Genomic DNA, 21,879 nt, shown 5'->3' with positions numbered 1-21,879 from the left:
ATGTAATCAAGCTGAATTATTATCCCATATTAATGAGGCAAAGTACTCTTCAAAGACAATCAATACAGGGCTAAAGAGGAGTGGAGACAAATAAAGGCTGGAAAAAAAGAGGAAAAGGGAAAATAATGGATGATCTCTCATTTGACTCGTCCTTGACACACATTCTCACACTCCAGCTGTCGATTAGTCAATAAGGCAGGCCAAATTACATGGGAGGTGATGGCTGTGACACTAGAACTTTAAACAAGTCGGGAGAAGTGTGAAGGGCTGTAAATCCTGAGGAAGCAAGAGATTTTTAATGTCTTGATTACAATTTTCTGTGTTTTGGTTTGGCACAACCAAAAACCTACATTGACAAAGATACATGGACAGAACATATCAATATTGTGATTATTTGTTGCCACATTAAACTATTATGCTTTTTGAAAAACTTCACAGCAGCAAAACTTGCAATATACATCCTAGAGCAATAATAAGGTATTTACACATGTACAAATAAATGTTCTAGGTAAAATTAGTAGTTTTTGTCTATTGTACACTTTTGTCTGCATGTATTTACTGGCGCCTTTAGTCTGTGTGCGTGTTTTGGATGGTTTCCTGGTTGGCATAGTTTTGATGGCCTTGGCCTGGTGTGATAAAATAGTGATAAAGCAGGAGAAATATTAAAATATTCGAATGTTGCGTTTCTAAAGCATTGCTGTCTGACAACATTGTCCTCTTCCCATTACCTGTGTACACTAAAGTTTCAAGTATCCGTACTTCATTTGATTCATATTTATTTGTTGAAAGAAATCTAAAAACGAATAAATGATGGAATCTAATAAACATACAGTGGTTACAATATAATTTTAGAAACAATAGGTTGAGGTGTTTGTAGCCTTTTTATTTTTACAACGTAAGTAAATGTGACGGTTTGTTTGAAAAATTAATTTTTTTACCTTTTTAAACAAGTCAAAGACAAAACTTCCTTCTAAAAACGTTATTATTTATTTATTTATTTTTTAACAATTTTTTCCACACCAAAGCTTTTTTTTTCCCTTTTCCAAAAGGACATTGTTTTTGTTTAGCCCTTGTGCTATTCTAGGTACTTTGACATTGTCTTGTGGGGTCATCTGGACCCCACAAAACAATGCGCTGAACGTTTTTCTTCAATGATTTGTGATCTTCACTGTTGTCCATGGATTACATGAAATCCTTTCCACCTTTATCCACCTTTGTCATGGTAGGGAGAACACGTCAATGGTCATCTTGACCCCCATAGGATATCACAAGGGTTACTGATGTTGAAGAGATATTGAGAGAGACATGGCACTCTGTCAAAATGTTTGGTTGGGTTTTATCGTGAACATGTTTGTGTAGGTAATGAGTAGTGGCATTGGAGTGTTTTTTTTTCTTTTTCTTTGTATAAGTCACTAAGCCCGGTGCACCTTAAAGTGCGAAAAACAGGGTAATTATTAAGTAGGAAACTAATCTGAGTTTTTTTTATTTATTGTGTGTCTTGTAATCACTGTTTAGAAAAGCTTTAGGTTTACATATGTTAGCTGGAAAAAAGCACCCAAATCCTCATCATTTCTTAATCTTATAATTTCCTGGTTTAAATTGGTGCTAGCATACTGTACACTAAAGGCAATTTGACCAATTTACTGCCTGCCCCTTTTGTTATGACGCACATCATACTTGCTCCTTGTCTATAGGAGTGTTTACGGACCTGACACAAATCTGTGATGGAGGAGCTACTGCCAATCCACATTTTACAGACTCTTTGCAATTTTACGGAAAAACTTAAAAGATGTTATGATTCTGTCTTGGGTTCGTTTGTTTTGGAGAGGTTTAAAAAACACCGGCAAGCATTTTTCCATGTTCATGATATCACCTAGAGACTCTTCCAGTACGATGAGGTTCACCTTCTGCTACAGGGACTGTGTCTGAATGATGTCATTTGCGTTTGACGAATTGCAAAGGTAAAATGAAAAGTAGAGGACCTTCTTGTTCTCATATTAATACACATAAAGCATCATAAAGATTGGAACAAGCACAAACAAAAACTAATAAACTACTTCTTCATTTTGGTTTTGGACGTGTTGTTGTTGTGTTGTTATCTACGTGGGGTTAACTGGGTTATCTGTTAACCCAACATAAATTTCACCAAAGTTCAAGTTGACTTGAAAGTTTTTACTGCAGGTTAGAGTTTTTGATCTTCCATTCTGCCACGCCACTCAGAAATTGCGCCACTTTGGTCGCTCAAATTGTGTTACAAGACTTTTTGGCTTTGATTTAACATTGACACTGGACGCCCCAGGCATGCAAATTGGTGTGACTTAATTGTTCCATTAGTTTGGTTTGTTTAATAAAGATGTTGGAAAACTTTTCCAACTGTGTTTTAAAATCTCTCTTTCTCACATGACTCAGACAGAACACATATTTCAGGTTTTGCCTAAATAGCTTGCTAATCAATTCTTTACGCCGAGGCACAACTCCATATTGTCCAGGGTTTAATCAATAGCTATGATCAATACTTCTTTCAACAGGTGAGGCTGCAGCAGAGGTAAGGATGTTTGGCCAGGATACTGAAGTATCAAACTGTAACATGAAAACACAAAAACTCAGAAAGAAAAGGAGGATGAAACAATTCATCTCTGCTTTGGGTCCATTCGTTTATGCACAGGTATCCAAGGACGGGTTGCTGAGTCCTATGGCTGGTTGCTTGAGATGCCTGCACTGCTGTGAATACTATCCCTTAATAATTTACGCTGAAATTCGTGTGTGAGATGCACCAACAGGAATTTTGAGGCTTCAGTGGAGATTTTTTTTTAATCCTTGTGAGATGTTTGAAGAATCGTAAAACTGTTTTTTCCCCCTTTTCATTGGTAGAGGCTTTCGTGTGCAAAGGGGATTAAGCTGCGTTCACACCTAATGCGATTTGCGTGTCAAATTCGTGTGGGACGCCTCTCTTTCGACGCGTACCAAATGATGTCGAGAGATAGGGTTTATTTAAGAGTTCCTCCGTGATGTTGACCATCTACTGCAGGAGCTGCGTCTGAATGACAGCGCCATCAGGGGAACGTCCGTCTCTCTGTTACCCAGTTGAGGACTTGCTGTCGTGCAACAATCCTAGTCCAAAAAAAGATTTAATCAGAGGATCTTTTTATTGTTGTCTCATTGAAAAAAGAAAAATATTGCGATGTTCAGGAGGAGAGTTGGTTTTGGACTCCACCTGCTGATTGCATCATGTGCCAAAGCTCAGTCTTTGATTGGCTGACGTGATGCATGTCATTTTCCAAAATTCAGATTCTTTTAAATTTTGATGCACCATGCTATGACACTCAAATACAGACATGACTCACAAAGTGGTCCGCTGTTAAACCGATGCACCCCCAACCCGACGCTCAAATCGCACAGCAGGACCTCTGACTGTCTCTCAGTCCTCTCAGTACTCACTTAAAGTCGCAACTGGACGCCTCTGACGAGCCTATGGCATTCGGTGTGAACGCAGCTCAAGTCTGCATGCTTGACCATGTTGTTGGTGCATCCGTAGAACATTTCATTATTTTATACATTTATTGCCTCCAGATTTTCTGGACCCGGTTGTGGGGTTAATCTTGATATGCTATTACTGTTCTCCACTTCCCTTTCTCAGGTTTCACACAAAGCATATCTACTTCTTAGACACAAATGGTGTTCACACGCACACACATCAAGACCCCGGCGCACACCAACACCTCGAGTCTCATCCCTGGACTCTCTCCCTTCAACCTCAATGGAGAAGGGTTGAGGTCTTATCTTTGCGAAACACTCCGTCCAGCGCCCCACTTACTAACAAGCTTTACTGGCTAATCTTTAGCTCAGACAAGTGCCTGGGCAATAGACGAAGAGGGAAATAGAAAGAGATGGAGACACTGAGAAGGGAAGCAGAAGAAGAACAGAATTAAATATGATCCTGCTCTGGTGCTTGCAGTCGATTTATTTGCATGTAGCGCTGGTTCCTGGGCTCTCAGATTTATGTACATATTTCCTTAAGTTCTCCCCCTCACAATTTTGTCTTACAGTCCCCTGTGGTGGGAACATCACCTCAGACAATGGGACCATTTTCTCTCCTGGATACCCAGAGGAGTACCCCAGCTCGGCTGATTGCTCCTGGCTGATCACAGTGGCTCCAGGCTCTGGTATCAAACTGAACTTCACCTTGCTTCAGGTTCACGGGCCACATGACTTCATCACTGTATGGTATGGAATGACATTTCCATTTCCCCTTTACTTGGTCTCCTTGGCACCGTATCCTCCTTTTTAAATATGTTGCTCAAAATTGATGTCCAGATCTGCTTGCAGGTCTGGCCAGTTCTACTTTCTTATCTCCAACTCAATGTCACTCCTCTCTGTTCCCAATTTCAGCTCTTCTCTTTCACTTACCGTACTCACCTTTTTGCACTTATGAAACTTCTGTCCTTGGATTTTTGTGATATTAAGCTTTTTCATGAGCTTGAGTGTGATCATATCTTACTTTTTTTGTGAATACCATTCTCTGCTTTAGCAGACCAAATATTTGATTATATTTACATCTTTTACTCACGTATGCTGTCAAATTTAGTGCATTATCCAATTATATTCAGTGTAATCCAAGCAATAATGTTTCATAATGTTTATCCTGTTGTCTGCATGTTGGTGTTGAATTATTCATAGACATATATTGCCAGCAAATCTTACTATTTAACTTTCTTTATAACATGACCGATAAGGTCAGGCACACATGCATAGAGTACAGATTTTAACATTTCATTGTTTTTTTTATGGCATTTTAAAGTAGGGATGTCCCAAACACGTTTGTTTTGGGGCCCGATCCGATTCTGAGTTATTTGATTTTGAGTATCTGCAGATTCCGAGTCCTGATCTCATACTTTTGTATTACATTTAAAAAAAATAACAGATTTAATAAACAGATCCACCCCCCCCCTTTTTTTTCTTTTATCAACCTTCTTTGATTATTTAACACTTAAACAGAGCATAGCTGTGAAGTAGCTTTAACAATACAGTAAGAGTATTTTTTACTAGTTGATATAGTTGACACTATATCTACTAGTAAAAAAAGCTAACTTGTATCTAGTAAAAACTGGTGATGATTATTAATGTGGAAAAAGTTTGGGTACTGTTGCTTAAAGTATTTTCAGCTATTAAACGTTTTTGATCAGATGTGATAAATATATCCATTAAAAAATCTTAAAAGTTCATAAAAATTTCCTTTAAAATTGTCACTGTAACATAAATGCCATGAGTATTTATGACTAGCTCATCTCAATGGAACCATTTATCATCATTATTTTTAAGAAACTATAGAATTATTTTTTTAATCACTTTAGACTGGGCATCCACATGCATGGACATCACATTTTGGGTTTTATTACCACAGTACCTCATTCTGCTTAAGTGGGGCTCTGTCAAAGAGAAATAAAAAAAGCCTGGTAGGATATGTCCGGATGTTTTGTTAGTTGATGCTGTAACTCTATGACTGACTGAGGCTCTGGGGGTGACGTTTCCTTCTATTCTATGATGTGTCAGTGAACCTGCCATATGTACCACTAGAGACAAGGTTCTGAATGCATAATGGCTGCCAGTCCCAGTTGATCCCCTTTACCGAGACAGTCTCCTAAAATCCCAGCTCAGAGACCAGGGCTTTTTCTGCCAGCCATCTTGGCAGCTTCATGACCACAATAGGCCACATCATAGGCTGACTCCTGCTTTTTATGCTCCTAACAGGAATCAACCTCGGAAAAGTGAGCCAAAGCAACACATTTTGCATTTTGTGTTTCTTCACTGGAAACGTCAGCTACTTTGAACTTTTCCAAAAATGTCCTGCAGAGCCTTGATGAGAAATATCATGCTCTTCACTCTCCAGTCGGCTCTGCAGTGTATCTGTCCTCTGAACCACCGAGCCAAGGAAATGGTCCTCGTAATGTCGGCTTGGCTGGAATGCTGTCAGGCAGTCGTCACTCGCCAGCCGTTTCCAGAGCTGCTTGTAATCTCTCATGCACAGTATGACAGCCAAAGACAGATGGTTTTTAAGCTGAATGGTTGTGGCAGGAATCTGAGGACTGGTTTAATCAGCCATGCTCACACAAGGGGACTGCCAAGGCAGGGGCACAGCTTCCAGAGACCCTCCCTGCTGTTGGAGGGGCCGGGCCAATCCAGACCCGTCATTGTGTTTATTTGTAATTTCCACCTGATTGTGACATAATCATCCAGAGCAGACCAGGGTAACTGCCCTATGTTTAACGTGATGGCGGCTTGATTTTGCTATCCTGGTCAAAATGTGTCGTTTGCTAGGAACGTGTGTTACACCGAAAGCTTAAAACGATTTCAGAAGGACTTATTATTTTATTACATTACACCAGGCTTAGTATGAGCCAACTGAAAGTTTTTTTTTCCATTGTTACTTTCTTATTAGCAAATTAAAAATACAGATTTTTCAGAATTTGTAGTTTTTTGTTGTTGTTTGTATTACACAAATCAAATATGGAACTGAAACAAAACCCAAAAATTGAGGCTTGAACTGAATTGCAGGGAAAGTGAATTGTTTGCCACAGGGACGGTTAGATTTAAAGAACAAACAAATGTAATCAAATTCAAGCTGAGGTAATTGTCTCTTCTAAAATATGCTTTCCCCTCCTTAGGGACGGTCCACAGGAGACAGCCAGGAAACTGGGTATTTTCACTGATGGAGAACCCAATGACTCTCCCAGTAGCACATCCAACCAGGTGCTCATTCGTTTCCGTAGTAACACAGAAAAGGGCGGATTGTTCCGTATTGGTTACCAAGGTATTTAAATTACCCTAACAGACTTTCTTTGACGGATTCCACATCCTCAAAGTTTTGCTTCTTTATGTTTTCGATGCTTTGAATGAAGCTTACAGACTGCAGTACTGCCTGCCCCCACCCATCATTCCCAATGCGGAGATCCTGATGGCAAGCAAAGAGTTTAAAATTGGTAGGTATAATGCAGCCACAAAATGACACCCGCACACACAGACCAATTGTTAAAACTTGATTATTTTTTTTTACTGGCTGTCAGTTTCATTGTGATGCGTGAAAAGTGCTGCGCTCTAAAGCAGTATTGTCCTGGCTTTGACACTTACACAGCTTTTGTTCACTGACTTCAAAGTAGAGGTGTTTTGTACTAAATAAAGACTTAGCATGACCTGCTTTACCATAAAAATGCTTTTATTACAGAATAATGCACAATTTGTGAAATCAACGGATTCATGACGATAGCTAAATTCAGTGTCTGTGCTCCTTCAGGTGGAGATGAATCCCTTTTATTTACTTATTAGTGAGACAGATGCAGTCATGCTTTTATTTTCTCTTTTGTCTAGTGCCTCATTGTTGCTTCTGTGTCGGATATGTGGTGTTCCAAATAAAATTGCATCAATCCTTGTGATGTTTGTTGCGATTCTCCTCCTCTGACAGCTTTTTCCTCTCCTCTCGTTGGGTATTCAGGGGATATCGTCCGCTACAGATGTCTTCCCGGCTACCAGTTAAGTGGGAACAGCATTTTGACCTGCCGCTTAGGAACACACTTGGAATTCGAGGGGCCTCCGCCGTCTTGTGACGGTAAGTGATTCCGTGCGGCGTGAACATGTCCTGCAGGATCAACGCCTGCCTTCGTGTGTCTTCACTTCCAAGGCTCAGGTCTAGAGTGGAAGCCTCTTATTTTAATCAAATCCCAATTTCATTTGTGGATCTTTACCTTAATTCTTTTTCTGCACAGACATAATTGGAGAATACATGTTAAATCCTTTGCACAAACCCTCAGATGGATATATGTATCCTGGGGGCGTAACAGCCTGGTAGGCTGTTACGCCTGATTATTCCATGCTTCATTCATTCAAGATCTGGAGATTTTGGTCAGCAAAGGAAACCTGGATGTTCAAAGTTTTTAACAAAACTCGTAAACAGTGAGTTTATCTCATCAAGATGGTCTTGTGAGCTTAGTTTTTTTTTCTGCCAGGCATTGTCATTGTGCTCCAAATATACACTCAATCACAAGGTTGTGCTTTTTCTTATTTACATCTCCCATGGGGGGGGGCTTTTCTGCCTGTAGTAATGGGGCAACAATTGCAAAGCAGCTTGGTACCATTTCTAATCTCTGCAGATGATAGTTGGCTCCCTTGAGGTTGAGGGCTTTCCCTGTGGTGCTTTCTTCGTACTGAGACGTACCCTCCCAGAGGAATAAAGTCCTCCCCGCATGCAGCCTTATCTTAATACCTCTTTCTGTTTGGAGCACATTACCTACGGGTGAAAGACGGGTGCACACAAAGGTCCTTCTCGTTCCCATACATCTTTAATTCTCTTGCATTCTTTTTTTTTTTTTTGCTTTCATCCTGCTTGTGGGATGCATGTTTGCCCAAGCATAGTCAATAAATGTAAACAGTTCAGAGTTTAAAATAGAAAAACTATGCAAATGTTCACAGCAAGAGGTGAAAGGGCTGCCAAGCAAGAATGCAGATTAAAAAAAAAAAAAAAAAAATGAAATAAATCAGAGACGTGGAGGCAAGCGCAACACTAGGGAAACAAATGTGGGACAAAACAGGAAGCTATGTTCAGAAACACAAAACAGTAAAGGCCCATTACAGCAAACTACTGGCCACTTCCAGCTAATAGGTAGTCATAACTGCACAAACACCCACTGGAGCTTTAGTCCCAACCACTCTTATGGTGGATACGGGCTGACTACAGGTGAAAAGAAAGGGAAAATTGTAGGTGGTATGCAGGTGCTCCCCACAAACTTTAAAGACAACTAGCATCACCTAGTACCGTATTTTGACAACAGTAGGCTGCACTGGGTTACAGGGCGCAGTCTCAGTTATGGGTGATTTTTTGTTATTTGACACACACAAAAGGCGCACCGGGTTTCAAGGCGCGGGCACGTTGAAACACGAGGCCTTACTCTCAATGTGGGTGCCGCCTATTTCATGACGTCAACCTATAGTCTGCCTCGGCAGCCTGTCTGTGTTTTGCCCACGAAAACAAACAACATCCACACTTTTGCAAAGATGGATGTGCATATTGTGGAACCTTATAAAAGGAGTACACCGATCACGTTTGTGTTAACCTGGTGCGGTGCTGGTAATGCAGGCTCTTCCTGGAAGGGGCTGTTCTTCACTGGTCTACGTCACAATGTGTGAAACCGCTCGTTATCATGGATTGGGAGGGGCTGGTGCTTTGAGAGCAATATTTTAGAGGAATACTCAGAAATGCCTGAACGGATCAAAATACCACTCAAGGGTTGTTTTTTGTTGTAAGGAATGAACATTATAATAAACTGTAAAGATCAAGAAGCTTATTTAGCATGAAATAGATCCTTTAAAAAAATCCAATGTATGTATATATATATATATATATATATATATATATATATATATATATATATATATATATATATATATATATATATATATATTTTTTTTAAATGATTTAATTGCACCACAGACAACATAGATATTATAAATCCAAGCTTTTATCTGGGAACTTTGCAGGCCTGCACAGTGATTCAATGGTTAGCGCCATTTCCTCACAGCAGGGAGGTTGTGAATAAAAGGCTTTCTGGGTTTTTTTATGTTCTCCCTGCTAATGTGTGGACTTCCTGATTTGCTTTTTTCCCATTCCTTAAACATTTTAGTTTCTTAATCTACATTTGTTCTCGGTGAAAGGTCGGCGTGCCGGGTAGACCACCATAATCCCTAATTGAATGTGGGCATGAAAGAAAAAAAAAGAGAAATCTCTACATACATAACTTCTGAAGGAGAAGCCAGACCTTTACAGTAAACCCTGTCATGTTTCATTTGTTATCTTCTGGAAAAATAATCACGAATCCAAAAAAGGAGCAGGATTTGTTGCTAAACAGAATAAATTAACAGTCGTCTGACTGAAAGTTTAATGAGATTCATGCAAAATATCTGTTTATATCTGTTGTTGATTTACTTTTTTTTATATTTAAAGGTAAACAGTTACAAAAAAATATACAGCCCTCATTTTCCCTTGTGCTTACTCCATGCGACAGGTAAGGATGAGATAGATTTCAACAGATAATCCTCAGGTTAGGATAAGGAAGAGACTCATTGGAGGGTTTTTCGTGCTGAGAGAAGAACCGAGTAAGAGCAATTAAAGTTAACTTCTGGGAAAGTAAGCCCTGTAAAGGTGATCAAGTTTACTAAATGGGTGAAATAGTTGGAAGTCGGAGAGATTAGAAGCAAAGGGAGAAGAAGGAGGCCAAGTGTAGTTGGAGGGCAGCGAAAAGGCAAAACGCGCAGATCATTGGAATGCTGGGGACATGGCGGCTGCAGCTGCACCTATCAAATCACCACTCGGAGCTGACAGGCACAACCCCTCCTGCCCATCTAGGGGCCGCTACCCCCTTCAACCTTTTATAAACACACTCAATCTCACCCCCCACTCTCCTGTGTATTTTCTGAATAAGCCTCCACACTTGTCTCACTTGTGCCAGGACTACACAGTGCAGAATGTTGTCATTCCATCATCATCATTGTCTCAAAGATGGTGGGGGGGGGGGGACTGTTACCATAGCCGCTCCTGCAGTGCAGCTCATTCCGATATTCCCTCCTCATTCTCTCCATTCCCTCCCTTTCTGCCACTGATTCATCAGTTTCCTTCCATGTAGTATTTGTTCCCATTTGTCCTCTTTTGCTTCCCATTTTTTATTATTTGACACCTTTTTTGCACATTCATAACCACAATGGCAGAGCTGGGTGACAGTCTATAAAATCTTTTGATTTATTGGATAAGTGTTCCCAGTGATCTTTTAACTATGATTATGCTGATTATTTTAGCCAAAAGAAAAAAGAAAAACAAAACAAAAAACTTGTTTTTCTAGAGAAATTGTTTTCTAGGACATAGTTTCTGCAAAGTGGCAGGAGTTGTGAAAATCACCCCTGATTTGTGGGCGGGGAATGTTGAAGCTGCTTCCCCTCCCCATTGCTAAGAACTCTTACACCATTGACTGTAAATGGTATATAGCGCTTTTCTACCTTCATCGAAGAGTCACAAACCCATGCAGACACACATTCATACACTGGTGGCGGCTCCCCTGTTGAACACTGGCCCCCACCTTCCACCAGAGGAAAGGTGGGGGTTCAGTGTCTTCCCCAAGGACACTTCGACACATGGGCAGAAAAGGCGAGAATCGAACCAGCAATCTTATGATGACCGCCCTACCGGTGCATCACGGCCGCCCATAATAGAACTAAACTAAAGCATACCAAACAGGAAGTGAGAAATAAACAGCTATTACTAGTCACAGTCATTCTGTTGTTATTCACCTTTCAGCGTATCCTCTCAGGAGTCGCCACTGAAAATCACCTTTCACAGGTGGTTTGATAGAAAATTTCCTTTATGACACAACCCTGTATTTTTTAAGGCACAGTGAGACTCAGATAGGCATCATCACACTGGATTTTGGCTCATTGCACGCCCTGGGAATCGAACCCATGTTTCCTGCACGGCAGTCCAACACCTAGTCAATCATTCTTTTTTTTTCCTTTTTTTTCCTTTATTCAGAGTTAAGTTATAAACTGACCAATCAGATGTCTCAATAAAAGTAGGTGGTGCCCGCTGGCCCCCAGAACGACCTTTGCTTTTATAACGACCATTCGGTGAGAATGGTTGCCATAGAAATATTGATTCAGATTGACTCGGACCAATCACTCCTTGTTGACGTCATCTGGCTTCCACGTTTCAGCGTCTGTATTGCAAAAAACAGGAACTGAATTGACTTCATTGGTTTGGAGCTAGAAGTAAACTATTTTCTCACAGTCACTCGGTCCAGTTCTCAGAAGTATTGGTTACCCATTTCTCCTGCTATCTTACAGCCCCTAACAACCGAACATTAGTGGTGCATCAGAAAGGGCGAGCCGTACAGTTTAGATCCAGAATCCAGCTCAGACGAGGACAACAAAAAGCAGGGAGCTTGTAACCAGCTGATTGGGGCTTCTACATCACAACATCAAACTTTTTTTAAACAGCATTTTTTCCATCTGCTCCTGAGTCATTTAAATTAAAAAAATACTCAGAAATGGAAAAATGTCCTCCATTATCAGAAAAATGCCACAAGAGCGTGTTACAAACATCAAAACCCCATTTTTTTTTTTTTTATATATCTCATTTTTTTTTTTTTTATATTTCTTTGCTAAACAAAACATCCAGACAGAGACTCAGATGCCTTTGCAATAAAAAAATCTAAGAGCAGACTCATATTTATTATTTTTTCTTTCCTCTGTGTGTGTGTGTGCTGTTAGATCTACCAAACATTTGGCTGTCGTTCAGCCGGGTTCTGGCTCTGCTCTCCGCCACTGAAACAGCCACTTGCTCTGTCTAATATTTGATTTGCCTTCTATTCGATTATACAGGTTTGTATTGAATCCACTGACCCTTTAACTACATTTGCTGTCTGCCGAGACCACGGGGAGTTAAGCATCGTCACACACACTCCCTTCTGCTTCAGTCTTTTAAATAAAACACAAAGAAATCCCATGATCCAAAATCCCTGTTAATCCCCCTAAAGAAACGTTCTCTCAATCCACCCATCACATTTGTTTTCTAGCTAGTTCTTCATCCTATTCTCTCTTTGTCTATCTCTTTATTGTTGCATAGATTATGTTTTTTTAGGTTTTTTAAACCAGCTCTGTCCTTTTAGTTTTACACTGGATTACATGGATTGCATCCTGTCATTTTTGACTTTCATACATTTTTCCGTTCTAGATCCAAACTAAAGATGTTTTCAGTCATTATGTTCAGTCAGGTTATTACATCTTTGCCTTTCTGAATGAAATAGCGGTAATATTTAAAATGAACACAAATTCAGTATCTAAAATATGTACCATCATGCAGCAATGCCACATTTCAACCATTCTCTGAGGGTGTAAATATGTGACTGTTTGCCTCCAAGTCATGGTTTCCCATCTCCGTATGTATATTTTTTTTAAGGTCATCCGGCATTTTCTGTTTGCCCTTTTGTTTAACCCCCGAGTAATACAAAACTCAGATTATTTCAATAAATTTCTTGCCTAAAAGTAAAGACCTTATCGACAAGAAACTGACTGTATTTAAAAAAAGAAAAAAAGAGCTGCAGCAACCTGAAAGGTTGCTGTTTAATGAACTGGACTCCGGTTTTATGTGCTGCTGCCAGGTGCAGTGGGTTTCACTATAATTGGTGAATTTCAATCGTCTGGCTTGCATCCTGGAGGTGATGGAGGGAGTAAATTATTTCATGAACTCTGTCATGATGTTTGGGATCAGAGAGGACCATTGCATTTCTGGAAACACAAGCCTCTGGGATTAATCCCCCCTGTAACCGAGTGGTGCAGATGTTTCGAAGAAGTCGACTTTTTTTTAATAGAGCCTCCCCAAGAATCCAATTAATAAAAGGCTAATTTGCTACAATGCAGGAGGGACATAAAACAAAAAAAATAAAACAGATACAAGCTGACTTAACAAAAACATAGAAGATTTTAGATCAATTGTCTATTATGACATCATCAACTTTCTACCATTTATTGCTGTCTTTCGGATGTTGCAGTGATCTTTGACTTTTTCACAGATTTGTTCCCATCTCATTTTTTTTCATGGTTTCTATTTTTCTCACAAATTATACAATTTTCTTTTTTTCTTCTTGCTTTGATCATCATTTTCAGCAGCATACTGCCGCAAAGCTGCTTTTTTCCATTGGAATCCATTGGAATTACTCTAATAGCATAACATTTTGAAGAGTTATAGTTTTTGAAGGTTAAAAAAAAACACACTTTCACTACAGTGAAATTGAAATTGAGGTTTTCCTTTAAAAAAAAAAATCAAAGCTCAACAACAAGAAAAAGAGTTTATCCTAGAGATGGATCTCCCCAAATAACTGAAGAATTGTAATAAATCTTGCTTGGGAGTACAAAAAGCAGAGGAGACCAGTATTCTGGGTAATGAAGATCATCAAAGATATACATTTATTTTAGAACAACACCCACAGATAAGCTGGTGAACTTCTAACTCAACAGACGTTTGCTATAGTTTTTTTTTTTCTGCAACACATAGGAGCCAAAATGAGAGGATGCATTTCATGCTGTTTATCAAAAGATCCAAAACTTTACCGAACTGCATAGGGTCTATTGGGAGTTTTAGTCATGACAAAGTGCTGTAAAGATAAAAAGAAACTAAACAATGTAACGTAATTCTTTTACAATTTTGCATATTAAGCCGAAATGTGGCAAATTCGAAGAGCTCAAATGCAAACTTTTCCTTTAAGTTCCCACTCCAGTCGTTAAAGTCCCACTCCCATCATCTTTTGATCGATTGTAAAAGTGTTCACAGAGGTGTTTATATTATCATTGTCATTTTTAGTACAAAAAAACCCCGTCGTTTTCTAGAACAGCATTTCTAGAGAGTGGCAGGAGTTCATTAGAAATAGTAGTAGTGGTCAGAACTGACGGCATGGAGCATCGGACATTCTTAAACACACTTTTAGCATAAGGTGTACACACTGGACTTTTGGTACCCAATAGAGCATATATGTACTGTTGGAAGAAACTGTAGAAGCGGTGCAAATCTTATGAATCTTGCTACAGACTTGGTAAATAAAAGACTTGGTGTAAAAAAATTACAGCCGGGCACAGACCACCATTATTAATTTCTCCTTCATGATCAATTATCGATTGTTTGATACTTCTGTGTTTTAAAGAGGATGCCACCCATACATACTTCACTACCAAATCCAAGTCCCTATTTGGTCAAAGTTGAACTGGTTTAACCTTTGAATTATGTTCTATGGCCACACATTTTGTACTTAAAATGGACATAAGAATGGAGCTTGTGGCCCGCCCAGCAAATTTTCTACGTCGCAAATTTGCTCTTTTTTAAACTGCATTTTTTTCCACACTGGTTAAAGAGGAAAACAATTTTGAGCTGCGACAGACTGGCGACCTGTCCAGGTTGTCCCCTGCCTTCGCCCACAAGTGGCCGGGATAGGCTCCGGCAGCACAGTGACCCTAAAAGGGAAAAACAAAACAGAATAGAAAATGAATGAATGAATGAATGAATGAATGAATGAATGAATGAATGAATGAATGAATGAATGAATGAATGAATGAATGAATGAATGAATGAATGAATGAATTTTGAGCTTCTTTTATTCTTATAAGTCCAAGAACATGTTAAAAACACCATTTTAATTGCACTGGGTCTTTGTGGTTTTAAAATTGTTTGTTTTCGAGTATTTACCTTAAAAAAGGCCTCAAGCTTTAGTTAAATAAAGTATTCTGTGCGGAGTACTGAGAATATGACAAAGGAAATCACACGTTAAAATAATTACTCGCCATTAAAGTATAACTGGGTTTTCATAAGGAATGGATCCTTATGCTATCTACCTGCTCTGCTCTTGGAGGAATTCAGCCAAAAGAACAGAAAACAATACTGCTGCAACAGCAATACTGCGTCCTTTCATGTTTCGACTTGTTTGGGGGACCCCACTGTGCAAGATGACAGCTTTGGCAGATTAGGAGGTTGGCTTCACATCATAGTAACAAAAACGTAACTAGTTGGAGCCCCTTGTATTGTATAAATATATAGATTTTAAGCACTAGGACACGTCTGAGGATTTCATGACAATGCCCCGTCTGAATCCCAGTTATGAGAACCAATTACACTGAAGCAATGGGGTCACATTTTTCAGTTTTACTTTAAAATACAAATGTTTCCATTCATAGAGTCCTCTGCATCAGACCATGAAAGTAGAATAGTTCTGATGTTTCAGAAAATATCAAAAGGTTTTTCTGTCTCTGTGTTTTTTCTCTGTACTCAGTGACTTGTCCCATGAACGAGGTGCGTACAGCCTCCACGGGGGTCATCATGAGCCAGTCACCGGGCAACGGTTTTCCCCATTTCGAGTCCTGCTCCTGGGTGGTGAAAGTAGAACCCGGATACAACATCACACTCACGATTGAACACTTCCAGACCAGCCGGCAGTTTGATGAGCTCGAAATTTTCAATGGTGAGTGACTTTATTTGTTAAAGACAGCAATCAATTGTCCTCATGCTTGTTTGGTATTAGGGCTTTGAAACTACAAGTGGGCCATCGTTAACCTTCTAAAAAGAACATGCTATCGGCCGAATCTGTTACTGTAACACACACATTTTCTACACTTTTCTCAGACAGACATAAATTTTTACACTTTTTTCTCTTGTTTAAAATCTCAAAATTTAATCATTTGTAGAAAAATAAGTCCAGTATTATGTAATGAAAACAAAAATCAGATCCAGTTTTGGGTCCTACCGCAACTTTCTTTGACGCTGCAGTCAACATTGTGTGCAAACACACAGTACAGCACTTTACACCATCACTCTACCCTTAAAAAAATAAGAATCTTAAGAAAGTAAAAACAAAACGTGTTTCAAGAGAAGTAGTCTTATTTTTCTCTCTCTAGCAAGAAAAACATTTTCCGCACTATAAATCAGTCCGAGGTATAGGGCTCAAATACCAAAAAAAGTATAATATAGAAGAAATAATTGTAATGAAGTCACACTTTTGGGAGAAATAATTTAACAAAAAACAGGAACAAGTTTGGATGTGTCATCTTGAAAGCAAATCATCATCATAATGGAATAGATATTGATAATAGGCTGAACATCTGCACACTTCGCCATCGTAACGCATTGATGCCTATTTAGAATAATTATTATAATAAACAAAGCCTGAAGAACACACTTACAAGTCAACTTAACTCTTTACATCACTGAAATCTCTAAATTTGCAGAATTCTTCTTCCTTTAGAACTATTCCGCTGAGCTTGTCGTTATACTGAGCAATGCTTCTTCTGGGAAGCTGTCTGTAGCAAATACTGCTACACACACCTACAGCGCCCTCTAGTGGTTGTTAGTGGGAAAATAATAAACACATGGGCCTAGTAATTAGGAAAAAAAATCACATGTAAGTCACATCTGATTAAGTCGCACTCACGGCCAAACTATGCAAAAAACAGTGACTTACAATCCAAAAAAATACATGTATATTCTTTTTTGTTTTTACCTAACCTCCAGGTCCTTCCAGACAGAGCCCCCTCCTGCTCACCCTCAGTGGAAACTACTCCAGTCCCCTGAGCATCACCAGCTCAAGTAATAAAGTCTACCTGCATTGGTCCTTTGATCACACGACCAGCCACAAAGGCTTCCACTTACGCTACTCAGGTAAGTGATGAGCTGGAGTCTAACTCACTGCAGTGGCGCATGGAGGCAGCGATTGATGAACTTCACGGAAATTATGTTCTCTTGTTATTTTGGGACCTTGTAGTAAATTTGATCTCATCAGTGATGTGTTCAATTAACTTTTTATTTTTTCAACCGGAACATCTGGGCTGCCAACACCGTGTGAATCAGCCAGAAATGTGACCCATCTCTCTTAGATCTTAATGGGGGCAGCCGACATCTGCACCACATCTTGCTGAGCAGCAAGACCGGGGAATTAGTAATTCCAATTTGTTATTCCGCGTCTTATTTCTCTGTTTTGTCCTGTTCCCATGGACGATCTGTTGTTATGTGACACCTGCATAACTGACTGTGAATTATGACTGTGTAAATATTTAAAAGGCTCCCTCTGTTCTGTATCAACACCACTCAGCCAGATTGAGTAATCGTCTCTTTTTTCCTCTCTGTGGAGGCTTCTGTCTCCTGAGTTGAATAAACTGTTGTCACTCTCCAGCAATTATTTTTTATTTTTTTCATCTTTAAAATATTTTTTGTAAGAATCAATATTTCTGCCATGGCATATTAAGTAACAGGCAGATGAAGTGGTCCCTGAGAACCCCAAAGGTGCTACGGTCATTATGGAATTACCTCCTATTGCAATTTAAAGGGGAGATTCAAGCAGATGGCACATGGACAGCCAGACTTTTCAGCTATCCAGCTCAATTATCCATCTTTCATCTCCAATGGCAGCACTTTCATTAGCAACTTGCAGACATTTTCTCCAGGAATCCTCCATCTTAGTTCCTTACACTTGAGGTTATTTGTTCTTTCACTGCTTCATTTACCTGTTTGGGCACAGTCATCTCCTCCGCCAGTCCATATACGTAAGGCAGTCTTCAGTTCATTTTATATCTGTTTAGTCATGTTACTTTTTATTTTTATTACAAACAAGGAAACAGTGTCTTGGTGCAAAACATCTTAGAGGTTTAAATAGGTTACGTCCAAGGTGGAGGAACAACGCATTTTAAAGTGTAGCTAAAACATTGCCTAACTGAGACCATCTGCAAATTATCCACTAAAATAAAATGTTTACAAATCCTTTAACTTATAAAATCAAATTCTAAAAACAAATCCTCAGAGCAACTTTTCCTAAGACTAAACCACATCAGAACAAGACAGAATGTAAGCTGTTTGTTTGAGCTGGCAAATCTTCCCCAAACACTTTTTGCCTAAAAAGATCCAAATGAAAGGGCATTTATATTTCAACAAATGCATCTATGATCTGGAAATGTATAATTTATTTTGTCTACTATTGGTGTTTTAGATCTTTCTGTATACATTTGAATACAGTTTAGTTCTATAGCTGTTTTCTTTTATTTATGTGCCCCTAACCATTAAAGAATAAAGCTTAAAGACCCACTCTATTTTCAAAGTGTTACCAGTGGTCTTTAAATAATGAAATAATTCCCAAAAGTACCCCCCCCCCCAAAAAAAAGAAACAGGAAAACAGTGTTGTTTTCTTGGACATAGTTTCTGCAGAGCGGCAGTAGTTTATTAGAAATTGTGGACGGAACCGTTGGCACAGAGCAACCCCGTCCACTCAATTATTTTAATAAATGCCATCAATCATCAGAAAAATGCACATTAAAAACACCAGAGACAGTATTTTCCTTGGAGGGGGTCTTTTATTATACAACTGCAAGCTCCACTTTGCAAAAATAAGTTTCTTTTGCAGCTCTATTTCTGTAAATCTATATATGTTTTTGTATTTTCTCCATATATATATATATATATATATAAATATATATATATATAAGAGCTTATGTGCAAATGCAATATCAACTTTTTTAATACTTGTTTACTTTTTTCTTGTACTCCGTTGATTTGTATATTTATATTTTTGTTTACCACTTTTAACTCGTTTTTTTTTTTTTTTTTTACACAGCGGCCTACTGCAGCCCTCCAAACAACCCTGTAAATGGCACAGTGCACAGCCTGACAGGCACTAAGCTGGGCAGTACACTACGCTTCAGCTGTGACCAGGGCTTCCGGCTTATTGGTCAGAGCAGTGCCACGTGTGTCAGGACAGCCCAAGGGATTTTCCAGTGGAATGCACCTGTGCCTCTTTGCCAAGGTGAGGTCCCTATCATGGCAGCAGAACTGCACTGGATTATATTAATTCAACAAATCAAGAACCAGCAAGAGTCGGGTCCTTTTAGGTTTAGGTCTTAAGCTTCTTGCTGTCAAACTAATTTCTCAAAAGTAAGTAAAAGTAACGTCTAAAGAAAACATCATGACACCAGCAGCTTTCAATGTTTTGTTTAGAGCAGCTTTAGGATAGAAATGTATCGTGCAGTTTAAATTGATTGAAAAAAAGTTTCACATGACTGACTTGCTTTGAATCAAAGGGTGATTTCACCTGGAAATCCATCGCTACCTGCAGGCTCCTGCGCCTGCGGCATGCCCCAAAGACGCTCACAACCCTTTTTCAAGGTTTATTTTGAAGACTCTTTATTATAAATTGAGTGGCGTTTGATGCTTTTGGGATAAACCTGTGAGGACTTGAAAACGAATAATAGTAAAATAAGCAGTTTACCTTTGGAATTATCTGGTCAAAGTTTACGAATGGTGACCAAAAAGATAAATAAATTAAGCTGTTTCTGGTCTTTTTTTAAATTTATCTTTTACTTAACCTTACAGATAAGAGCTGAGGGCCTCTTGTGTTGGGCAGACATTACTGTTCAATCAGGAAGTGTACGTTTGTATAAATCCCTCTTGCATTAGACACTAAACTTTATTTGTCATAATATTTGCTTGAATGTTTTTGGACCACACAGAAGAGGGATGAAAAGTAGGATATTAAAGATAGGGGTCAAGGGTACAAGGAAGGAAAAGGGGATACAAAGTTGGTGAAGTAAAGAAACACGCAGAAGATGTAGAATTACTAAAATAAATGAAAATGAGTTGTTATAGGTTGAATCTATCATTTTTATGTAGATGTTTACCAAAAAGTGCTGTGCCTGTCCCATTGACTGTTTATAAGAACTGGACCAAGTGTGACGTCATCTATAGAAAATGGCTTACTTTCTGTTCAAACCAAAGGAAATCAATTTAGTATTCACTCTTTTCACCTTATGGATGCCACCATGTTGGAGCCAGATGTCGAAAGTAATCTGTGATTAGTCCGAGACAGTTGAGTCGACATTTCTCTGGCAACCACTCTCCCCAATCAGGAAGTGAGCTTGTTGGAAGTCCACACCCCTTCCACTTGAAAGCTGGCTCGGAAGAATCTGTAATTCAAACATTTCAAATGTTTGACATGAGACCACATATGTGCTTTTAAGGCATCTGATTGGTCAGTTCATAACTTAAAAAACCTGCATTAAAAATATATATTTTGAAAAAAATTTGGATTAACAAAAATATGCTAAATAAAAGTATCAGAGCAAGAATGGTTATTCTGACTAATAGAATGGTTAAGTCATAGCTGTTAATTTATCGATAGAAATCTATGGGATTTTAGCATCTTGGAGCCAGCAGGTACTTCCTGTTTGGAGCGCAAGAGAGGAGTCGTCATTCATTCCAGTTTTCATATACAGTCAATGGCCTGTCCATAGACACACTGATCCACACAGAAACCTTTACTGACATGCACATTGATTGATACAGATCAGCTTACATGCTCATACATAAATACATACTAGCAAACGCGTGTCAAGGATATCCAAGCATATCCAAGCATGATATTTGCTTGGATATCTGCATGTGCATACAAATATCCTGTTTGCATTTCAACCGAAACTTGTTTTTTTTTTAGTTTAGGTTTACAAAAAAAAAGAAAAAAATGATTGTGAAGCTACTTCTGTATGAAAACCTATAAATTATATTCTTTTGGTTTTATCCTCCCTTTGAATAATACAAATTGATACAATATAATTAAATACAATAGCTAAATGCTGTTAAACAGTAAGAGAAGTTGACACTCCTGGATGACCGGTTATGCTGCTTCTATCACCTTTGAATTGTTTTGTAATGTTAAAGCTGCATCTTGTTGTTTGCAGTCATGTCTTGTGGAATGCCGGTTCCTCCAGTTAACGGCAGCATTGCTGGCCAGGAGTTTTCTCTTGGGGCGAAGGCTACCTACCAGTGTAATCCGGGATTTCGGCTTTCCGGGCCCATCACCACCTCTCTGATCTGTCAAGAATCCGGAAGGTGGAGCCCCATTGAGGCCCCACCCAGATGTCTTTGTGAGTATTTGTCTTTCTCAGTCTGTCTAGGGTTGCTATTTTAATTAAAGAACAATCAGATGGAACACAGTTTTATAAAAAAAGAATTTGGACTTTTCCATTTTTTAGGTGTTCCAAAAATTCCATGTATAGAATTATTTTTCATATACTGGGATGGATTGTTCGTTATTTCTAAATTACGTATCTATTCATCCTGTCAAATCTCCGAAACGTAATAATCTTGTACTGACTAGAAGAATATTGACTCTCATCACCCTAAAAAAAAGAAAATCCATCACCACCAGTACCATTTGTATTTATTTGTCAGATGATTGAATCTTCATGATGATAAAAAACAAACAGAATTTGTCCTCAAACATTTGATAATATAATGCAAACAGCATCACATGTATGGCCGCAGCTGCATTT

The 21,879-nt window shown here is 38.9% G+C and overlaps 1 protein-coding gene across 3 annotated transcripts in view; it reads left to right on the top strand.

Annotated features, from left to right (window-relative positions):
- The window catches only part of csmd2 (CUB and Sushi multiple domains 2), a 279,666-nt gene that overhangs the window by 226,454 nt on the left and 31,333 nt on the right, over positions 1-21,879 (top strand). For all 3 annotated transcript variants that reach the window (XM_023959868.1, XM_023959867.1, XM_023959870.1), the window contains exons 44-51: positions 4,047-4,224; positions 6,663-6,808; positions 6,897-6,977; positions 7,487-7,600; positions 15,846-16,034; positions 17,081-17,227; positions 19,170-19,358; positions 21,286-21,471. In XM_023959868.1, coding sequence (XP_023815636.1) covers positions 4,047-4,224; positions 6,663-6,808; positions 6,897-6,977; positions 7,487-7,600; positions 15,846-16,034; positions 17,081-17,227; positions 19,170-19,358; positions 21,286-21,471 — 1,230 coding nt within the window. The remainder of the gene's footprint in view (positions 1-4,046; positions 4,225-6,662; positions 6,809-6,896; positions 6,978-7,486; positions 7,601-15,845; positions 16,035-17,080; positions 17,228-19,169; positions 19,359-21,285; positions 21,472-21,879) is intronic.

This window comes from Oryzias latipes, chromosome 11 (genome assembly GCF_002234675.1).
Source record: "Oryzias latipes chromosome 11, ASM223467v1".
In the NCBI taxonomy this organism is placed as follows: Eukaryota; Metazoa; Chordata; class Actinopteri; order Beloniformes; family Adrianichthyidae; genus Oryzias; species Oryzias latipes.
This window is presented reverse-complemented; position numbering and strand designations above follow the sequence as displayed.